This window comes from Hippoglossus stenolepis, chromosome 9 (genome assembly GCF_022539355.2).
Source record: "Hippoglossus stenolepis isolate QCI-W04-F060 chromosome 9, HSTE1.2, whole genome shotgun sequence".
Taxonomy (NCBI): domain Eukaryota; kingdom Metazoa; phylum Chordata; class Actinopteri; order Pleuronectiformes; family Pleuronectidae; genus Hippoglossus; species Hippoglossus stenolepis.
Window position 1 is genome coordinate 18,671,567 of NC_061491.1, and position 16,663 is coordinate 18,688,229.

Genomic DNA, 16,663 nt, shown 5'->3' on the forward strand with positions numbered 1-16,663 from the left:
TTAAAAACAACAACAAAAAAAACTTGTCTTCCAACTTCTTCCTCATCTTTCAACCTGTCATATATTTAAAGCTGATTTCTCCCACACCAATGATATTCCTATTACTGATTATTATTTTACCTCTTAATGCAACGCTGTGTTTTTGTGTGTGTTGCAGGTGGTGGAGACCAACCTGGTGGCTTTCGATTGTCACTGGATCCTGATAAATGAGGTGAGTGCCATGAAAATGATTTATGGATCCTGTGCTGGGTGTTCCTTCAATTCACCTTATTGTTTCAATCATCCTGGGAATATTTATGGTTTTTGATCCGGAACCCCCTCTAATCTCATCACTCTCCTGGATGTTTGAAGGAGAACGGGGAGCTTAAAAAGTTGTCGACTCTTTTTTTTTTTCTCAATTCATCCGATAACACATAACTTGATGACTAAGGACAATTTAGTTTACTTTAGAGAGCACATGCTGCTGTGGGCCACAAGAGAAAAAAAATACGACAAAAAAAGATCCTACATATTTTATGCACACCGCTTAAGCCAATTTACACACACTACGCAATTTCAGAGATGACAAAGGTGACCTTTAAAGAACATCTCTGAATGAGCATAAATACAGATTAGCCACAACATTAAAAGTGGTAGCAGATGCTGTGGCAGATTGGTTTATATCTGTGGCGTGTTGTGAAAGAGCAATGTGAAATTGTTTTGTAGTTTCATCATTTTCATGCGTCATCATTAGGCAAAAATAAACCAATCAGTTGGTTCATTAAATATTAGGATTCCCTACTCTACTCCGTAGAGTGCACAGTTTTTTGTCCTGTGAATTTCTTCTCATTTCCGTCCCACAATCACTGATTATTGCTCCTTAGAGAAACATAATTAAACCTTAACATTGTTTCCTGTAATTTCATATTGATTTTAAATAGGAGCACAACTTTGATCTCGCCTCACGAGAAGTCCCCTTTTACAAAACCACTTGCATCAGCTTCATTTGTGTGTTTGTGTTTGTGTGTGAGTGTGTATGTTTGGATGCGTGTGTACACTGATAGCTAATGCACTGTGTCTTGGTAGCCGTGGGCTTTGCAGTGAGCTGGAAGAACCCAGCAGGGAGTCCAAGCTCCCACACACTCACGCACAAGCATGAGCTGGTGCTCAAACCCAACCGTGTGCACAAGAACACGTACTGAAGGAGCAGCAAAAAAATATTTACAATAGGGAAAATGGAAAACCTTGTTTGGTACAAAACAAGAAATAGTTCAGTTTACTCTCTCTCTCTCTCTCTCTCTCTCTCTCTCTCTCTCTCTCTCTCTCTCTCTCTCTCTCTCTCTCGCTCGCTATCTCCCTCAGTTTGATTTTAAGTCATAACCTTTTACTATCATAATGCTGATAAATGCCACAAGGCTCAGCGTTCTCATTGCTTGCCGCAGTTCTGCAAAGAAAGTCTGTTTGAAACAAATATTAGCATGCATCAGTAGTCTGCTGTGACTTCTAGGCAAGCACAGCCGAGGAGCCAACCAGCACCAAACACCATCTCATTGTGCAATTCAGCTGATTACCACACAGACAAGAGAAAAGGAGCAGATAAAAACATACATGACAGTAGTAGTAGTAGCAAATCTCTTTTAAATGCAGGACCTGTTTTAGCTCATGATTTCATTTTGCCTGTCTTGATCACTCTCTTGCATCTTGCTGCAACGTGCTTGGACATCTTCACCTTTCTGCACTCTGACCTTTCTTCCAACCGACCCTTAAAATATACAAAATCTAAGATGTCCCTTCTATTTTAAAGATACTAATCATTAACTAATAATGATGCAGATTTATGTTTTCTAGCCTCAGGATGACCTCATCGCAGGTATTCCACAGAGAACCCAACACCTCGAATTAACAGAAAGGAAAATATATGAATATGTTAATTAGGAAGCAGAACATAATTAAAGCACTTGAGCTTTATGTTACATGGTTGAATGTACATACTTGTATGTGAATTGAGTAAATATGAAACATCAAGGTGGTGCAATTAAAATCTTTGTGAAATGAAAAGCGGATGCACAGACATCTTAACTCCTCTTCGTCACACACGTTTGCCGAGGAGATTATTAAGACAATTTATGCAGAAAAGAAACAAGCATAATTTTGTATGTTTACTTTCTACATTACATGCATCTGTGCATGACTTTGATAATGCACACAATTTTATGACTTATATCAGAATGGTGGCAGCTGAGTCAAGCGCAGCCTGACAAGCATATTTTCTTGTAGCTAGCGATAGCAAGTCAACCAATGAAGATCCCAGGTTTTATCCTCAATCAGCAAAAGTACTGCTCCCTTTAAAATCCCCAGACTTCATCAAATTGACCAAGGCATTATCATGTTGTGACAACAGGTGGGGCAGTAAACAACCAGATGATAGGCCAACAGGTCAGATCCTTCATGGGCCAGACAACTTTTCTGAGATCAGATGTAAGGAGAGAAGTAGCTGCCACTATCAGCACTGTTCTGTATGACATCCATTAATGCAACAAGGACAGCCGATCCTCTTGTTCTGGTTCTCGCTTTTAGAGTGTCAGTCTCACTACATGAAGGTATATCGCCTCAGACAACCCCTCAGTTTTGTTTTTCTCAAATGCTAATACTCTCAGGTAGTGAGGGAAAAGAATGAGCCTTCCACCTGCACATTAATGAAAATGGCAGCGTTTCTACCTTTTATCAGAGGTGGAAACGAGGATAGACTCATTGAAAACAGCCACTCTGTATTAGTCCCTGACTTCATACAGAAACCGTCATGCCACTCCTGATTGAAATGGATGTGTTTTCACGATGTAACAATTGAGACTCCACTCAATAGAAGAAACGTGTTCCTCCTGACAGGCTGTCTTTATACACTTTGTTTGGCAGATGGCATTGTCAGGCGGCCTACTGAGCAGTCCGTCGTTACCCGGGTGCCTGGTAGGCTAAAGTCACATCTAGCTGTCTAATAGACTCCCTTCATATTCGTTGCATCCTGTCAGGCATCTGGTGTTGTCTACCACTCTCCAGGCCTTCTGACAGCGACCTGCTCTTTGCTTAGCTTCCTGAGAGGCTTAAGATGTCATTCTGCAGCGTGCGAGTATGTCTAGCAGCATGTAGCCTGTAACACTTTGTACCTGCTGCCTTGGAGGAATCAATGACGAAATGCTGTCTGGCAGCCCAATGCTCGCTCGGTTGTTAATGTTTTAGCAATGGTGGATTATCACTGAAGTAGTGTTATTATAGTTATAGATTTAAAACTAAAACTGTCAGGTACATTACATGCCAGGTCACAGGTGTGAATTACACAGTTTTCTAGCTTTGCACAGAAGGTAAGAGTAGAAGCTGGTGTTAATGAAAAAAAAATCTTGTTAATGTTATTACGTCAATTCAATTACTTTACATCCTTACACCTGCAGTATCACCCCTTCATGCTAAACAGTTGACAGCAATGTTGTCATTTAAAATATAGCAAGAGAATGAGACAAGATTGGGTCATAGACCTCCCACCTACCAAGGATTGTAAAATATTTACGAGTCCACGGGCCCTCGACAAGGGTAGGATTTCTCATGGTGCTGCTGATGGTCAATCTGACTGTGACAGATGGTCAGTGTCCAAATTAGTTATACACATTATTTGCTTTAACTGTCATCTAAGTTAGAGTTAAGAGAGCAGTTGGCTAATTGTGTGATAGTGGAATGGCTTGAACATGCGGACACAGCTAATTTAGCAAACCTATTTAGCAGATCTAAATTCTGTAACTAGTCACTGATATTCAGCCCAGCCAATCTCACCCTAATGTTTACAAGCAGGGCTTTGGATTATTTTGAGAGAAGAGAGATTTGGAAAAACAAATGTGGCCCATCTAAGCTTATTGGTAATGATGAGGAGAAAGGGAAAGGGAGATGAAGGACAAGAGAGAAGTGGTGGAGCAAAAAGAGCTTAAAGGAAAGGGGACTCCCTCTCTCTTGCTCTTAACTGTACTAAAGATCACAAACGCCTTCAAAAAATCTAAAGAAAAGCTTCACACATAGCTGTAAAACGATAAGAAGTCCTAATTCTGCTTATCAGGATTGAAGTTTAGTCACACGTTGTTCTAATGCGGACACAATATTGCCACCATGTATGCGAAGTCCTCTGCCGGAGTGTTTAAAATGGATGAGTGGCTGTAATGTTTTGTCATCCGTGATGTCTTCTAGTACTGGTTCTTTAGAGAATGAATATTCCTATGTGGGAATGTGCTCTTCCCTCCCTGTGGCTTATTATGGATGATGGGGCACTGTATGGTTGTCATAACTCTGCTTTATCTACAGCCAGCAGTCAGACAGCCCCACTGAGGGGGAGTTCACAGTTATAATTGATCATCCTTCCTCTCCCTATCTCCTACGTTCTGCTTGGGATGAGGGAGGACGATGATGATGAGGAAGAGAAATAATAAGGGGCAGTCATGGCTACTCATTTTCACTTAAGTTTGGAGGAACTCCACTGTTGACCTCAGTCGTTATGATTCTCTCCAGAATCTTTCACCCTCCATTATGCTATCTGTCTTGATCTTCCCTGTTGCCATTCTCACTCTTTTCGTCATCATTCTTTTCCTCTTCATTCATTTCTGCCTTTTTGTTTCCCAAGGGGAGATGTGCATGGTAATTAGATAAGACAAGATTAGCCCTTTCTGTCATTTTGGCTCTTAACTGCATGATATCCTATGAAAGCCGCGCAACTTGGGGATTTTAATGCTTTGACAACCCTGTCTCCTAAAAACGATGTTTCTATATATGACTTAACCACATCAGCAAATATTATTTTTGTGGGAAACGTAATTAAAACCAGATTATGTTCTTGATTGGTCCTTTAATGAGCCTGGTTTGTTGAGTCGCAAATACGTTCATACTGAACAAATGAATACATTTAAAATGTGTATGTTCTACGTCAAAATATCAAATCATACAATATAGTATTGATTTATCCTCAAAAAAGCATTATTACACTATTTTATGGTTCTGCATTTACAGAAATTGGTGATGCTAATGGAAAGATTGTTGACGTCAAAGACTTCAGACACAGCATCTTTCTTTACTTTGAATCCAACCTTGATTTTTCATTAAACTTAACCAAAGTGTGGTTGTTGTCTAAACTACAATACGGACCCTGGATGTAAATCCCTGTGGGCATTGTTTCCACGTTCCATCGACCAGGTTTATATGTTATTTAACAGTTTAAGAACATTCTACAAATCTTTGGATAAAGCCTATCAAAACCTGCTAAATACAAAAAGGTTTCACTGGCAATGAGAGTCATTGTTCTTGGAAACATTGAAGATAGAACGTAATCTCAGACTGCAATCATAGTTACGGTAGAGAGCACGCTTACTTACAGCTGCAGAAGTGCTTGCAGAGGAAGATGGAGATTACTATTGTGTACGCTGTGCACAGCTGGAAGTTGCCCAGTATGACTACAGCCATATAAGACTACTGTTGTTGCCAAGCGGGTCCCCTGGACCTGTTGATATTTTAAGCCTTGTTCGTGGCAAATGTGACACATATCTTGGTCCAGATTTTACTTCTTGAATCAGAAACTTGTTGATTAGTTTTGTTTTCCAGCTAATTATAAAGGTTGTTTACAGCGATAATGGAGCTTTATATTGTTTCTTTCTTTTCCACTGACTATTCAATCACCATCTCAACGAAGCCTCTTCAATGATTATGTCTTGTTATGATGCTCGCTTTTTATTTTCACTTTAATATTTCATGTGTTTGCCCTTTCTCCAACATTTTTCTATACCCACTTTTGCTCTATGCCTTCTCTCCGACCCACAGTGTTTGAAAATGGAAATACAGTTGCTTTTAGTCAACAACTTGCAATTTCTTTAAATTCCTTTGAATACCGATTAGATAAAAGATCAACCAGCCCTCCTCCAGAGGTAGTTAGGGTAACCTCTGGCCGCTGTTACAACTCCCATCAAAACAAGGTTCAGTCGCTTTGTTGCAGAGGTGATACTTCCAATTCTTCCTTTGCTTATTCTACTTTTTTTTGTTTCAAGGCCTTTAATAAATGTTCCAAAAAATTGGGTGAATGAATGGGAGACATAAATTAGGCGCTGTTGAGGAAAATTGCCCGAGGTGACAGAAAAGAAGGAGAGGGCAAAAGTAATGAGACGGGCTTTTGTTCGGATTTGTTTTGTTTTTCACAACGTTGAACTTTTGAATGAGAGCAAAACAGAGGGATTTGCTGTTCTCATAGGCGGTGGGGTTGAATGGGAATGAACTGAGGGGTTGAGCAGAGGAGCAGAAAGGGTCAAACAACAAATGAAAAAAAATTCCCCCGCTCTAAACAGATAAGAGAGACGGGAGGGATTTGGTGTCTCTAGGGGAGAGTGAGGAAGAAAGGGACGGGTTGAGAAGAGAAAACATGGAGGACAAAGTATAGGGGTCAGGGAAGAAGTGCCAAGAAGAATTGAGGATGAGGGATGTGTTTTTGCTTTTTGACTCTCTTCTTCAAATAAAACACTAAAGAAGAGGATTTGGTGCTCCTGGGAAAGGAGCGAGGCAGAGGGAGGTGATAGGTTGAGGTTGATGGGGATTGCCGGCAGACCAAAACTTCAAGTTTATGTTGTAAACAACTAATGATTCACTGCTGCAGGGTGTTCTGAGGGTTACAACTTACCCACAGCTTCTGCTTTCACACAGTTGGACGCTGTGCACTCGTCTGTCCTCAGGACTGAATGATTTTGTAGTTGATTGTTTAGCTTGAAGGTGAATTTTGATTAATGAGAATGGGTTGACAATTATTCCCCTAAAAGCCCTTAATATAGCAATGAGCAGTAATTATTTCATGCTTGTTTTGAAAGTCAAATGAAGTGATTTGATTGCACTGTTCAATATTTTACCAAACCAAACTTTTGATGTTAATAATATATAATATTATTTTTCTATTGATTGAGGAACCCCATAAAAGATCAACGGTCCATCGCTTTTAGATAGAATTTTAAAATAATAATAATGACAGTAACTTTATGTATATAGCACATTTCAAAACGGCCATACGAAAGTGTTTCACAAAGAGGACGAATGAAAACAAGAATATAAAACAACATTAATTCAATAACATTTAAATCAAAGATAGCAGATAAAATAATACAAAATCCTTTCATAAAAATGAGTAATGTAAGAAAAGGATAAAACAAACATAATTAATGACAATTAAAAGCAATTCGGTAAACGTTTGTTTTCAAGGATAATAATAGACTTATAATAATATAATAATAAATCACAGATTTCCTTGGGTAAACATGTGCGATATAATATGATCCTCTATTCTTCATGTCAGTATGTGTGTAATTGTACGTGTCACATTCATTTTGTCTTGGCTTTTAAAAGGCGAACAGCTTTGAGAGCAAGCCACCGCTGAAAGTCATAGTATGTGAAGTGTGTTTAGTCGTTCCCCAGAGAGACAGAGACAAAGAGGCAAAGAGAACAGGAGGACAGAAGTAAGATGGGCAAACACCTGTTGAGAGGACGAATCTCAAATTCATCTTTTCTGTCTTGTGTGTGTGTGTGTGTGTGTGTGTGTGTGTGTGTGTGTGTGTGTGTGTGTGTGTGTGTGTGTGTGTGTGTGTGTGTGTGTGTGTGTGTGTGTGTGTGTGTGTGTGTGTGTGTGTGTGCGTGTGTGTGTATTCCTGTACATTGCTTCGTCTATATTTGTTTGAGTTTGATCCTTTGAGTGGGGCACTCTGGATAATTCTTGCCTGCCGATGTTTCTCCGCCTGCCCTTGACTGTTTGCTGTGAATCTTAATTTTCTATTGGCCCACAGATCTGCCTTTTAAGCAATTTTCAGCATTTTCTCTGTGTCCTGCATCTCTTTTCTTCAGCTTTGTAACTCAGTCCCCTTCAGGGCTGTTATTTTGCGACCGCTTGGGATTTTTTCCACGTTTGAGCCCAGCAAATGGATTCCTTACTCAGACTGTTTAGAAAGTAGATACTTCAGAGCACAGGGTATTAATACAAGGATAAACCTGTTTAATCCTTTCAGGTCTTCTTCAAGGTGATAACACCCCTTTATTCAGTTTTTTATCTTTTATTATTAATTTAAATCAATTGAAGATCTCAGGTCAGTACCTCTATTTCAAGAAAAAATTATTTGATTTTACAGCAGAGCAAAAAAAGCGTGGTCTTTGAAAGTAACTGAGGTTGCATCATTGAATCTCAATTCTGACGTGGTTTATTAAGAACATTCAGAGGAGCGTCAACTTGACTTCAGAAGCAAATGTATATTTGTGCAAACCATATAGAGTTAGGGCCATTTATCAATGTAATTAATGCAGATGAGCACAACTATGCCAATGAAGCCTGTATAATACTGCCTCTAATCACCATTGATCACATCCCGTGAGGGCTCCCAGGTCTTAATGAACGTTAATTACATTCATATAAAATCCGATGAGATTAGTCAATGAACCAAAGAAATCTACAATATTACCCTTCCCTATCGTGTGTGATGGCTTGTTAATGTGTGTGCAGGTTCCTCAGGCAGGGTCTCAACCCTCCCGTCGAGTAGGCTGCAATCTGCAATTGAAACAGAATCCAAAAGGTTATTTTGCTCAATGAAAAGGCTGAAAAGCAATCTCATGGAAACATATGTACACATACACACTTAAACTGAAATATGCACACAAGACACACCAGAAGCAGGCAGACAATCGCTGCGCACATATACAAAGAAAGCAGAGGCTGTCTCAGTTGGTGGCGGTGTTGCCTCCACCAGGGACAATAAACGTCAGGTCTCATCTCGTCACTACATGACCCTCTGCACTTGCGGAGGATGGATGGAGATCCATGGATAGAGAGAGGGAGAGAAAGATTGTGTCCTAGGGCTAAAATTAGCAATGATTCCTTCCCTAAGGTTTTGCAAGGACATGCAGAGTACGTGCAAACACACGTATGTACACGGCAAGCAAACACAAATGTGCACACACGCAGACACACACACACACACATTTCTCTTTCCATCTGCTGACATTTTCCTTTCATAAAAATAACTTTTTTTTTGCAGATGACACAGAAGATGGTTTTCACTTCACAGTGTGGTGACAATGGGCCTAAACTATATATTATATTTAATTTTGAATATGAATTACAGGGACTTTTAAGGAAAGGTTCCCAGACAAGTTTCTTCTTTCAGTTTGTGGTTGTGGTTGTGGTCTTCTTTGTATTTTTCTTGTCATAAATGGTGGCTATAGGGCCTCTGCAGATAAAAATGTCATCATGAATTTGATATTCTTTATCTCACGTTATTTATCTCCCCATTATTCCTGAACATATCCCCTCTCTGTCCACTCTCTCAGGAGATCTCAGACTACGACTTGCAGGAGTTGGTTATGAAGTCAATTGGTAGGCTGACGGTGATTCGGCAGATGTTCCCCGTGCCTCAGAACGCAACTCAGCGCTGTGTCAAACACAACCACAGGATCAACACTTCCCTCTGTGACCCCAAAAACCCCAGGTCCCATCAGCTGGAGGTGAGTTGTCTTGGTGATTTGACCATTTTCAATGAGTTCAATAAGTTGAAAACAAATTGAGGTGTCATACAGAAGGTAACTGGCAGCCATAAACAGTGTTGTGTGTTATGTGTGTATTTGGCTAATTAGAGAGTTTGGTGCCACAGGTTTTTATTCTGGCATAAAATAGCAAGTTATAGAAGAAAGAAGGACGTAAAAACTGACAGAGGTAAGTAGGTGGAACATAACGGATCTAGTAAAGCACTAACTATAGAGCATACCTTTGCTCAACACTGCAGATATTTATTTGGATCTGCACCAAATTGCACAGACTCATAAATATCAGTCCCCTAAACATTTTGGATTATTTTCATCAAGATCCCGGAATTACTCTGATAAATCAAGGGAAATCTCACAATGCTAAAGAAAGCACATAAAAAAAAAACACACACACCAAAATGAAATGGGTTTTTCCTTAGCCCAAGTTTCATACTAATTCGTCCAATAGTTATTCTATAATCTTTCTCACAAACAAACAAACCAACTGACGGGTGAAAACATAACCTCCTTGACTCAATTTAAGGAACTAATGTCACACAAAAATTAAATCAACAAATTTCTGCTTTACAGTCTGTCTACCTCTGATCCTGGTTGTGTTCATTTCAACTCTACAGACAACTGATACAAAACATATGTGTATTCTGATCATTCTAGAGTGACAACAGGGTATTTCACTCACTTTAAACGTATAGATCGGGAAGCTTCAGCCTGTATCATCACAGCCAGCTCCCCAAAGCTGTTGTTGTCCGGCTCTTTAACGCTTTGCCCTCTTGCAGTTTAATTACCTGCAGTGATCGAAAACTAACCTTAGTCTAAATTCACACTATCAAAGAGCAAGACATCGAGAAATGGGGTTGAAGCACCAGTGAATAAAGTCAATAAGGACCAACTGTGTTACAGGGCAGCTTTGTTTCCCAAATAAGAAACAGCAGCACAACAAAGTGCATCAAATGACTTCGAGAACAAGAAACATGGTGATATCACACACATACACTGAAATACACTCAGTAACCACTTTGTTAGATAACGCAATCCATTACAGCCGTTTATCCACATTGTTATAGAGGTGTTAATGAAATCATACTGTATGTGTTAACACTGAGGTCATAGTAAGTGGCTGTGTTGTTGCATTACATCGACAGGTATTTATAATATGCATGTAAAGTATGGACATAAGGAAGAGTAGTTTAATATGATACCATCAACAACTATAACCTCAGTGATAAATGCATTTCTGATAATGTCGCCAAACATGGAACATAGTAAACATTATAAAGCTGTTGTATTGAATCATACTAGATGGTCCAAGTCCACTGAGTGCAGCATATGTCCAACTCCATCAATATATAGCTTGACACGTATTCTGAGGTATATGTACATATATCCCTGAGTTATACATTGTACATGCAAAGGTATTCTGAAATTCTCTCAATTGTAATGTAATTTAAACACAATTCTTTGGGTTTGTTCTCCATTTTTTTCAAAGAACAAAATCCCGAAACTACTTATTGTATGTACTCAAAACCCTCTCGGCTGTTCCATGTCTGAACGCAGCTCCCAGTGTTTTTCGTGTGACATTTCAACATGTCTCCTGCTCCAAAAGCCTCCCTGTTCACCCGGCTTGCTGATTTGACATTGTCCTTTATGCCTGTGAGGCTGTTTTTTTTTACCTGGAACATTAATCATTTTGGTAAAAAGTCAGCTCACAACCTTGTGTGTGTTTATCTCAGACCACACAATTCATCTTATAGCACAGTCCTGGAAAACACAGTGACAGCTATTTTTCCCCTCCCTCTTCTTTCACATTTCCTTTACTTAGTAGTTTTGTTGTTTTAATATGTCCCCCAGGGTGGCAATATGTATGCAATTATTATCCCGTTTTGTGTGTATGTGAGTCATCAAGCTGCCATCAAACGGAGCGGAGGAACGGGAACACACTCTTATTTATTTGTCAAGACAAAAATATGAAATTGAATTAATGTGCTGTTGATTTATGTGGATGCACAAGACCCCGGGGGAACACATTTGATGAAAGTTGGAAATACATTGAAAACAGAGACGTGCTCTTAATGTTTATGTGGATATCGCCCTTTCAAGTCCTGGGACTCTCACCCACTGTAATCAGCGCATGGATGTAAGAGAGGATGGTCTTTCATATTTCATGTATATTCTTTTTAATTAAATAAAGTAACAATATCTATTTTTTTAAAGGCCTAAAATGGTAAATATAAGCTTAATTCACGAATATTTTTATGCTAAAAGTTGATGCTTTGTGTGTCCTGATGTGAATTAAGTGCTTCTCAAGTATACAAAGGTATTATCAAAAATCCAGTCCTTCTAAGATATTCATTGAATAGATATATATACACAATTATACATAATTTAGTGTGTGTGTGTGTGTGTTTTGACTGTTTATTATTACTCATTATAGTCAAGGACAATGTGTTTATTTGGCAAAGAGAGTGAGAGTAATATCGTGGCTGCACAGTTGGAACACGCTTCACACACGTTTATTTTGACATCCTGTGTGTGCGGGTGAATTTGAGGGAGGGAGGAAGCGACGGATGAGAGAGAGAGAGAGAGAGAGAGAGAGGAGCGGATCAGCTCAGCGGTCAGAGAGTGGCCCAGAAGCCCAATTTCACACTGCACTGAAGCACATCTGCTCGGGCTGACCACACGAGCACACACACACACTCGCACATAACGCTCGCCTGAAGAGCAGCCACTGATCATTCAAGATCCCCAAACAGCAGAAGTAGTCTCACTTAAACATTTCACGGAAAAAGCAATAAGCAGAGAGAAAGAGTGATGGTCAGACAAAAGACAACAAGTGAAAGACGGAGACAAAACTGCGAAAAGCCAAGGTAGTTCACAGTGAAGTCAGAGAAGTTGGATGTAAGATAAATTAGTTTTACTGTCAGTTAATTGTTTGACAAGGATCATAGCATAGTTGTAAAAATATCACTCTGGAGGGAAAGTTGTCGACCAAACAAGCAAAACTGCTGCTCTTTCTTTTTTTAAATAAGGTTAAATTATATTTGCCAAGATTCAAGAGTTTATTGTCATATGCACTACGATAACATTAAGCAGTCGCTTGCAAGGGAATGCTTGTGTCACAGGCTCTCTTATAACAATGCTCAATGAAACACACCCATGAAGCAAATATTTTGATGTTTCACATTTTGAGTCTATGATTGGTGACAGTAGTTTGCCAAAGACTATCTCACTAAGAATAATTACCCCCTTTCAAATATTGGATTTTCTAATAACACTGTTCGCACCGGTTTATTTCATTACCCATCCATAACCAAAACTGAGGAATTGTCTTACTTTTGTAAATAATGTCAAACTTTTTAATGAATTACAGTTTCTGAGCTCAATTGGAAATGATTTAAAATGATAGTTTACAATAATTATGTGGTGTGAAATATAACAGGTTTTCTAATAACACTGTTCACATGGATTTATTTACTCACTCTTCTCTAACCACAACTGAAATATATTACCTTTGAAAATACTGTAAAACATCTGCAGCAGTATTTTCTTAGAGACCTAAGACTTAACTATATGGACTTTTTTATTGTAATGAAGCAGCCATCTTACTTTTCATCCTCTTTTATATGGAAGGGTTTTAAATACATTTTTAATAAATTACAGTTTTTGGGCTGAGTTGGGATGAATTCAATATTAAAGTTTGTTTTCAGAGCAAACATAGAGAAAAACCTGATATTTAGTTGTTATTATAACTATAATTTATTGACCTAATTCAGGGCAACGTTATCTCTCTCTCCCCCTGTGTGCGTGTGTCTTCTTTTTGATATATGAGGTGCTCTGTTACTGAGCTAATGGCTTGTGATTCTATATTATTGTGTTGGTAAGTGTGTTAATGTGAGCGGGTATACATCATCCGCGTGTGCGTTCATGTGTGTGCATTGAATCATGCCTGTTGTAGTCTGTTTATTATATTCTCATTAACATGGAGAGAAGAGGCTCGGTGCATCGCACAGCAATCTATCAAGGACTAAATGAACTCCTCTCCCTCTCTGACTCCTTCTGTGGTGCCAAGATCCCACAATACGTTTTAATCCATGTCATCCTGTAAGCTTTTCTTTTGTGTGTATTTGTGCAAAGGTTTCATATGAAAATGAGTCCACTGTGAGCCACAGGGGAGCTGAAGTACTAATGTAATGTGCTACAGGTGCAAAACATGTTGGTTTAAAGTGATTCAAAAAAGAGAGAAGCTGCAAATATTGTTGGTTTTCTTTATTTCCCTAAGTGCAAAATAGATCAACAAGTTAATGCAAGTCGATCCATCTTCCCCGGCTCCATTACCGAAGGAAAAGACCTAAACTAACTCCCAAAGAATACATTTGAAAGACCTTCTAATTGTGCCATTTTTTTGTTTCAGGTTTCTGCATTGTGAGATATATACCTCTATTATCATCCTCAGCAAAAGTATATGTTTTGTACTTATTGTGTTATTTTTGTTACAATGTTTCCCTCCTTTTTCTATCTGTCTTCTCTTTCTCTGTAGATCTCCAACCGCTACATCTATGATTCCGTGTTGCTGCTGGCCAACACCTTTCACAGAAAACTGGAGGATAGGAAGTGGCACAGCATGGCCAGTCTGAGCTGCATCAGGAAGACCTCCAAACCTTGGCAGGGAGGCAAGAGCATGCTGGATACTGTTAAAAAGGTAGGAAAGTGAGGGAAGAGAAGCAAAGCACATACCTTATCCTGCAGGTCTGGAGGGGAGGTATTCATCTAAGAATGCTTTCAAGCATACTTGAACGCTCTCGCGAATATGCTGCCTTCAAATGGGGTCATGTTCACAATAGAATCCACATGAACTCCCATCCTTTAAAAAGCCTCTGCATTTCGTATTATGCTACGTGCCTACTAGCTTTCTAAATAGTTAGCGTCTGAGGCTTTAACACACCGACAATAATGTTGGCATTTGCGTTCATGCCGTGTTTCCTAACAGCAGGGTTCTCACATCTTAACCACTTAACTGTCAAGCTACCATGTACTTCTCACATTAACTGCAAGCTCACAAATTCAATTTAAAGATATATATATACAGTATATATATTCCCTATAGTACACAATATGAGTATATATATAAATAAATGAATGAGCTTCACAATAACAGGGATACATGTTGAATGATATGATATGATATGATATGATGGTACATAGATTATGGGTTTTGTGCAAGAGTCTAATAATTAGCAAAATGGCATTTTCATCCAAAACAGTGTGAGTAGAACAGAGGAAAGACAGTGGATAAATTAAAATACAAATTTAGAAAGACCTTTATTAATTATCTTCCACAATAACCTTAAACTAACAAAAAAACGCTGGGATAAAAAAACTTCTATAATATAAAACTTTACCAACAACGTAATTAGTTTCCATGATTTCATATATTACTATCCTAATATTTATATGGTTTTAAAGAAATAATAATCAGAAATAATCATTCCAGGATACTGTTGTTTACAGTAGTGTACACGCTTTTAAATATATAAGTAGAAACAGCATGAAGGATAAAATCTGATTTGCACTATATAATCACCAGTGAAACCTTCTCCATTTCCGGATTTCTATTTGAAATGTTGTTGATATCTTTGTGACCCAAAGTCACCTATATCTAATCTCAGTTTGTGGACCGTGCCATCTGTTTCATCCATCTCCTGCAGCGCTCTACTGCTGTGCGATGTTGTCGCCACGTCCTTGCCAGTTTAAAAATAGCTCATAAATACTTTGTTTCAACAAAAAAAAAAGAAAAGAGTTATTCTAAAAGAGTATTTTGAATAAATCTGCCAAAAACACAAGTCTTGACTCGCAGCAGAAAACTATTTTGGGTGCTTGGAGCGCAGGTTTTATTTGTCACAGTTGAAAGCAACAGCATATGTCCATCCCCAGTCCCAACAACAACATATGAGCACAATATTCAATTTCTTCCTATTTATACATGTTTGTCATGTGTTTCTTTTAGCATTTGGGAAAAATGCATTATTTTGCACCTCATTTATTGAGCATGTATTTGCATTTCAATAAAATGTGCTCATTATATGAGGTTTTTGAGACCAGGTACTATTGTTGTTTTGGCTGAGACACTGTCGTCAAAACAGCAAGATGCGATCCCTGCTAAATTCATTTACACATTGGCATCTCTTGTGATAACACAAATCCTCTCCAGAGATGAAGAGGAACATGGAGAAGGCTCTTTACCGTCCACTTCCCATGGAAATGTGATTCTGTTCGTTATTTCAAGAGATAGTTTCTACGTTCCGATCTGTGCTCGGTAACTTTATGACCTTAGTGCTATTGGTTTCAACTGATTGCGTACCTTTTAAAGGAACACGTGCATCAATTAGCAAGTTCCCCTCAGTTGCTGCACAGTTGACTTGTGGGAGATAATGGTTTTCATCCCGCGGCTGCGATTTCCTGAATCTCTGTATCTCACCTTGAGTTCACGTTGGGGTTTGGCAACACTTTGATCACTGTTTAACCCAATTGGATCAATGCCCTCTGTTTTGATATCAATAAAGACAAAAATAAAACTACTCCAGGGATGGCAAGTCGACTGAATGATGAAGCCAAGTGAAATGTTAATTTAAGGATTAGCGTCAGACAATAAGAAATACAGCGCAGTGGCTTTCATATCTATCTCTGCAATTCACCTTGAGATCTGTCTGGGGTGTGGAGCTTTCATCAGTCAGCCCAGGCTGTCTAACTAACCCTGATGTCTCGACAGAGCTGCGTTCAAGAGCCCAAAGCAGTAACGGAGTTGAGTTCGAACACTCTGGCATCAGTTCCGTTTTGCAGTGTATCCGCCATGTGCTTTGCTGTGTGTCTGTGTTTTGAATCTGTGATTTGGTATCTGGTGCCATTATAGATACCAATTTGCAGCGGTTTATGTGGAGCTCTGTTGATGTCGTCCACAAACAGGTTCATATAGTGGGTAATGAAATGCACCAGGTGAAACTGCATATCCCCGCCCTGTCATTAGCTGCATAATCCACTTCTTAAGTATCAGTGATTCAAGCAGTTTTAGGATTTATTAAAAAATTCCATTGATTGTTTTTTATACACAGTA

At 38.9% G+C, this 16,663-nt stretch overlaps 1 protein-coding gene across 2 annotated transcripts in view; it reads left to right on the forward strand.

The window, feature by feature from the left end:
* Positions 1–16,663, forward strand: part of grid2 (glutamate receptor, ionotropic, delta 2) — a 441,472-nt gene that overhangs the window by 292,382 nt on the left and 132,427 nt on the right. For both annotated transcript variants that reach the window (XM_035167013.2, XM_035167012.2), the window contains exons 5-7: positions 158–211; positions 9,346–9,519; positions 14,093–14,254. In XM_035167013.2, coding sequence (XP_035022904.1) covers positions 158–211; positions 9,346–9,519; positions 14,093–14,254 — 390 coding nt within the window. The remainder of the gene's footprint in view (positions 1–157; positions 212–9,345; positions 9,520–14,092; positions 14,255–16,663) is intronic.